General features: G+C 39.4%; 1 protein-coding gene across 1 annotated transcript; it reads right to left on the bottom strand.

The window, feature by feature from the left end:
- Positions 1 to 981: 981 nt before the first annotated feature.
- LOC148736046 (uncharacterized) lies at positions 982 to 6,004 on the bottom strand. The gene is made up of 3 exons (XM_088753032.1): positions 5,264 to 6,004; positions 2,099 to 2,221; positions 982 to 1,785 (listed from the first exon to the last, which is right to left on the bottom strand). The coding sequence occupies exons 1-3, from the start codon at positions 6,002 to 6,004 to the stop codon at positions 982 to 984; spliced, it is 1,668 nt and encodes a 555-aa protein (XP_088609158.1).
- Between the last annotated feature and the right edge of the window lie 328 nt (positions 6,005 to 6,332).

Genomic DNA, 6,332 nt, shown 5'->3' with positions numbered 1-6,332 from the left:
AGGTCCTGATACGAAGAAAACTCTATGGTATATATTATCATAGCATCACCTGCCATGCCCCCTTCACATCACGTTTAATTTCACTTAGTTCTGTAGACACCGAAGAGGAGGAAAGAGAATTCAGCACCATAAATGCAATTAGCAAGACAACCTCCAATGGTCATCCGGAACATATAATTCCAAATTGTATAGTTCGCACTCAAGCAGAGAGAAAGTTTAAATCAACCAGAAGTAGCTTTCTTGAACAGCAGTCAAAGATTGCAAAGTTTTCCAATACCCTTCCACAGTTCCCTGACACAGTAATTCCATGTAAACTTCTTGACAATGAACTTTATCAGGCTCATTTAGAAACTATTAGTGATTTTCTTCTTTGTGGAAAAGGGGTGTGGTGGCACGTTAACGAAGATGGCAAGGAAATTGTGTTTCATGATGGAAAAGGATGGCCAGAATTTCAAGAGCAAGGCCCCCCTCCTCTGCACCACTTTCGTTCTTCTTCCTTTGAGAGTGAAGGCAACTATCTAAAGGCAAAGTGGCAAGAGTGCTTGAACCATGGGAGCCTCCACTTACCTATAAGGAAAGTGAAAGTCTACCACACTGATGGGTACCTAGCATATACTGAGTATCACAGAGAGTTTAGAGATGAGGAATGGCCAGAGCCAGAAGATCATACCACTGAAGAAAACCAAACTGATGCAAACAACCAGATTGATCTTTCTTTGCCTGGTGATCAAGAAAGTTTAGAAGAACAAGAAGAATCGGATGTACTGATCACAAGTTTGGCTTACACTTCTGTAAATGGTGCACCTTTTTCAACTCCAAATCGCGAACTTCGATTCTAAGAAGGCACAATCGAAAGAATGTAATTATTTTGCGTCGATACAGCCCATAGAAGGGCTCTAACGAGCGAATTGCTAATGGTAAGTTTACCCCACTAGGGTATTATACTAAAAACACTTTTAGTATAATACCCTTTTATATATTTCAGCTATTATACCGTGACACCCGCCTGTCCTCCAGGCGGGTGTCACGGTATAATAGCTGATCTTCGATGGTGTCTCTACACCTTGCCATAAGGTAAATTTGTGGCTTTTCCACCATTTCTTGGACATCCTTTCCCTCAAGCTCTTGAGATGTGTGATAAAATGCTGGATCATAAATTGCATTTACCGTCAAGAGGATATGGCCATGATTCATAACACTTGAGTGGTCTGACCAGATCATCAGGTGTCGAGTTCGCTCCCAGTGTTTTAGGGAGTTAACCAATTCCTCCCTTGTTGTCTCACCACCAGGCTTCTCTTTTAACTCTCCAATTTCCTGCAAGCGAGTTTCCAGCTCTTCGTACGTCATAGCCTCATAATGAGCCTCTGAGTGGTCTCTCACCAAACCCATTTCCTTATGTTCTGCTAAAAGATTTTTCCTGATTTCTAGTAGAGGTATTTTTCTGCCACTAACTGTGAAACATTCTTTCTTGAGAGTACCATTGGAATCCAATGTTAGCTTTTGGTAGGTTTTTGGAGCTATAATCTCACCCAAGTGGTATTCCCCATTTGCAATTTTTTTTCTTAGAGTTTCTCTTATGGCAGCACCTGTGCGAGGCACTGGTGTTGTGATCTCCCCTCCAAAGGCTTTGTTGAGCTGCCTTCTTGGAAGTGGGTTATTTTTTCTGAAGGGCTTGAAGATTTCCAAATTCTTGCCGTTTTTGCTAAGAAATTCTTTCACCACCATGTTTCCTACTGTTGTCTTCTTGGATACTCCATATTTCTTAGCCAGTGCAGAGAAATTGATCTGTAAATAAGGGGAAGTAATATTTCAATCACTACTTAAAAACAGAATTAAAACAAACAAATGTTTGTGAACTAAATATTGAAGATGCAAATATGAAACCTTTTGTTTTCATTATAATTTTATTATTGATCCTTTCATTTGAAAAGTAAAGTGATGGGGAATGGAAGTAATTCTGGTCATTTGGCCAGGGAGGGGACAGTTAGTTTATTGATAGCATGCATACATATATGCAGTGAAGTTATTTGCTATCATGATTTAAACAAAATTTTCTTATTCCACCTGTTTTAAGTATCTTTATTTAGTTTATTCTCACCTTATCACCCTCTTTCATTGCATTTACTTCCTGTAGGAGACCATCTTTGTCAAAGTCAAGGGAACTGGGATCTGGAGAGTGACGCTTTACCTTTCGAAGGCCTGCCTCCTCGAGTGCTTTCTTCTTCGTAGTCCGACTTTTAGCCTCTTCATTAGTCTCCCTCGCAGCCGGTTTTTTTGGATGTCACGCAACGCTCCCCCAAAAGAACGGCTACTGACAACCGAACTACATTCCTTTCTCATTGTCCTTGCGGTTTGGTCGCGGTCTATTGAACAGACCAATCACATACCAGAAAATCTGAATGACGTAAGGTTTCACGCGAAAATGTGGATATTGGGAGAAACACTGAGAAATTTGTCGATGAGAGCTCGAAATGTTTCACATGTCCATCGTTGTGCCCTGGTAAAGATAGAGTATATATTTTTGGGAAAACTTCTCACAATTTCGTTTAAATTATAGAATCTACGCTTAACATAGACGTCAACTGCTACGCCAACGACACAAACGCTAGATTGTTTGAGCGGTTGTTAAAGTTTCAGCGAGCAACTGAGAAAGTAGAAGCTAAAAACTGAACTGAAACTCTTTATTCGCACTATTTCAAGAGGTTACTACAGATTGTAAAAGTCAGATTATATAAGAAACAGTAAATTACATCAATAATCAAAAGGAAATACAAGACGCCTTTCAATCTAGGCCAAGGGCTAAACGCTTGCTTCGACCTACAGATGGAGATCAGGAGGAAAAAAGCGCGTGTTTGTCGTCAACAAACCGGGCGAAGCTTCGAGAACACTGCAATTTAGGTCGGCCAACGACTCCTACACTACTTGTACTTCTTCATTTGCCAGTCCGCTGCTAGCTGGAGCGAACCCGATTAGTTATGTTCGTGGCTTCTTATCACCGGTACAGGAAATCGGCCCGAATTATCGAGTGTTTCCGCACGTTGGTACAACGCAACAACAATAACAATAATATGACCACTTTCATCGGTAACATGGTCAAACACGAGCGGGAGTGCTTGATTTGCTTAAACTCCCTATTAACGATTTCCCGGATCCTGTAGGCAACTTAACAAAAACATCTTCTTTCTCGACTAAAACTTTTTTAATTGCAAGCTTCTGGTGAGCTTTAAGCTCGAAAATTTTGAACTTTGACGATGCTTTGCGAAAAGCTCCTTCGAGCACCGCCATTTGTCTTGTGTTTTCCACATGAGGATCGCGATAGAAAACGATATCTGATTGGACGAGTGTCAAAAGGTGAGTCAAAAAAGGTGGCGCGAAAAGGTTCCTGAAAATGGAACCCGAGCTGTGATTGGCCAATTCGGAAAAAGGAATGTAGTTCAGTTGTCAGCAGCCGTTCTTTTGGGGGAGCGTTGCGTGACATCCAAAAAAAACGGCTGCGAGGGAGACTAGTCCGAGTTGTGTCGACGTCGAAACAGATGTTTTCTCTGTGGCAATATTATTGCAAATGAAGATCAACAGTAGATTTCAGTTTGCGCATTTTAATTAGGAAATAAGGAACAAGGATATCTTAAGATAAAGCGGTGTCAACCAAAGATAATGATCAAAACACAAAGTAGGTTAACAATAAGCTATAATAGCAAGTTGAAAATAATTTTTAATTAACTCAAAACTGTTTGGAAGGGAAAAACTGTTTCAATAAACTGCTTTTAGTTGAGACTCAATTGATGCTAAACCAGATGGTTGCAGGCCCACGATGTTCTTTTCTTCTTATTGGCTTGCTTCGAAGTAAATTAACTGAAAAATTAAATGGGAAATGGTAATGGATTACAAATAAATTTTTTTTATGCAAAATACTCGTCATCTTCTCCCTTTTAGTTTTTCTTATCATCAAGGAACGAAGTTTTATTTTTCGCGACTCCCCAATTTGCTTGTAAAAGATCGATTTATTGGCAGAGAGACAAATTGAGAAAGGTATCATCATTTTCTTTTTCTTGTTCTGGTATAGTTCGGATGACTAAAACATGATTCATCTCTGTATGATACAGTTGATAAATTGTTGATGATGTGCTGTGTATAATTAATCTTTGATGGTGATCATCATCCATTTTATTTCTGTTCAGAGTTTTTCTGTTCCACTGTTGTGCTCCGTCTTTTCGTTTTTCGATGATTCTTTTAAAAATTATTCTGATAACATGAGAGGCATTCCGGTCTAGGGATGGCTACCATAAACTTTAGATGATGATAGCGATAGTATAATCTTCGCTGTATGGCAAAACTTTACCAAGTACTTTGGCTCTGTATGCCCTATTTGTAATTGATGCTTCATGAATTAGCATTAATCTAGGTCTAAGTGATCGTCAGAGTTACATCATTTTGGCCCGTTCAAATGTTTCACGGAAGCATTTCCTCGTAAAAAATTTATTGAAAGAAAAAAAAAAGCAGCGCCGGTAAAAATAGAGAAACGATTAAAAATATGTAGATATTTAGGAGATATCTTGCAATTTTGTGGTGGTTCCTTTTTTGTCAAGGGACTGACACTCAAAGTGCGCTAGTACACGTATCTATTAAAAAGACCATGTTGGATGTTTTTCCTCTCAGCACCTGCCAATTGAATTAACTATGATGCATTTCGTTTTTAACGGTTCTGGGTTCTTTACTACTTCTAAAAATTTTGAATGAAAAAATAAAAAGGGAATCGATTAACTCACAAAAAGAAAACTAAATCAAGCAAAAAATTAAAAAAAGAAAAGAAACAAAGCGGATAAAAAGAAAACAAAAAACAAAAGAGAAATATGACCACTTTCATCGGAACATGGTCAAACACGAGCGGGAGTGCTTGATATATTAACGATTTCCCGGATCCTGTAGGCAACTTAACAAAAACATCTTTCTCGACTAGAACTTTTTTAATTGCAAGCTTCTGGTGAGCTTTAAGCTCGAAAAATTTGAACTTTGACGACGCTTTGCGAAAAGCTCCTTCAAGCACCGCCATTTGTCTTGTAATTTCCACATGAGGATCGCGGTAGAAAACGATATCTGATTGGACGAGTGTCAAAAGGTGAGTCTGGCGCGAAAAGGTTCCTGAAAATGGAACCCGAGCTGTGATTGGCCAATTCGGAGAAAGGAATGTAGTTCGGTTGTCAGCAGCCGTTCTCTTAGGGGAGCGTTGCGTGACATCCAAAAAAACGGCTGCGAGGGAGACTACCTCTTCATGGGACTCGAAATAAAGAGATTTTCTTTGTAACTCTCTCTGTTTAAATGACTGTCTCGTTCCAAGCATGGTGTCACAGTCAACTTTCGACCACTGTTCTTCAGCACTGTTTTTGAATCGCCTAGCAGTTTCTCTTCTTTCCTTTTGTTTTTGCACTTTAGTTTTTGCATGTGTTAGTCCAATTTCAGGTACCTTTGTTAAGGCATCAGCAAGGTTGATATTGTAGAGATTCTTGAATGGCTCATTAATGTTCAAATAGATGCTCTTTGCAGTATCTCGAATGGCCTTCTTTGAAGGTTTTACAGCCTTGGTTGTTTTTGTCAAATTCCCTGCTTCTTTTGTGGATGTAGCTACTGAGTCAGCTCCTTTTAGTCGATTAGTTTTCAGAGGGAATTGTGTCTGAAAAAGCAGATGATTCACTTGGCATTCCTGGCAGTTCGAGATAGAATGTAATCCCTTCATAAGAGCTGACAGCGATTTCCATGCAAATGAACTGAAGTGATGTAAGTATTTTGACTTGCTTTCACCGCGCCATTTTTTTAAGTTTTTAAGAAGTACGTGCAGCCTTTTGTTGAATGTGTTCTGAGAAACAGCAAAAGCTTCTTTGTTTTCAGAAAATGTACTCAAGAACCTCTGTAGACGAGTGCCCTTGTCGTAAATAACCTTCCCATTCTCATCATTAACACTGTTCCTTGCAGCTACACGCGCGAAGCCACAGTTAAAAAATCCCGCCATAAAAGCCGCGATGTTTTCCCTTCAAGTTAGCGACTCTTCAAATCCTTCGTGTGGCAAAAGACGTTGAATTTTCAGCTGAAAAGCCTTTAAATTCCTTCAGACAATGTAAAACGGTAATTCTGAAGGGGTTTCGTTGAAACCAATTCAGCAAGATCGAAGCGTATGATTACCCCACAAAAAACTCAAGTTATCTGAACATTGCGCCAAAACTCGAAAGATAATTTAGAACAGGAACATGATATCCAATTATTCTACTAGCAATTAAGGTTTTAGGAGTCAGAAGTGCGCGCCAAACTCCGTTGTCCTTCGTTCAGAGTTGTCAAAGTTG

The sequence above is a fragment of the Stylophora pistillata genome, chromosome 3, assembly GCF_964205215.1.
Source record: "Stylophora pistillata chromosome 3, jaStyPist1.2, whole genome shotgun sequence".
Taxonomy (NCBI): domain Eukaryota; kingdom Metazoa; phylum Cnidaria; class Anthozoa; order Scleractinia; family Pocilloporidae; genus Stylophora; species Stylophora pistillata.
The sequence above is the reverse complement of the archived record's forward strand: the minus strand, read 5'-3'. Positions and strand labels throughout refer to the sequence as shown.

Bases quoted from the DNA above. Each gene is read 5' to 3' on its own strand.
- LOC148736046 (XM_088753032.1), bottom strand. From the start codon at position 6,004: ATGGCGGGATTTTTTAACTGTGGCTTCGCGCGTGTAGCTGCAAGGAAC. The intron at 2,222-5,263 runs GTAGTCTCCCTC...CGGACTACGAAG, and splicing joins ATTTCGAGTCCCATGAAGAG to AAGAAAGCACTCGAGGAGGC. The intron at 1,786-2,098 runs GTGAGAATAAAC...CCTTATTTACAG, and splicing joins CAATGAAAGAGGGTGATAAG to ATCAATTTCTCTGCACTGGC.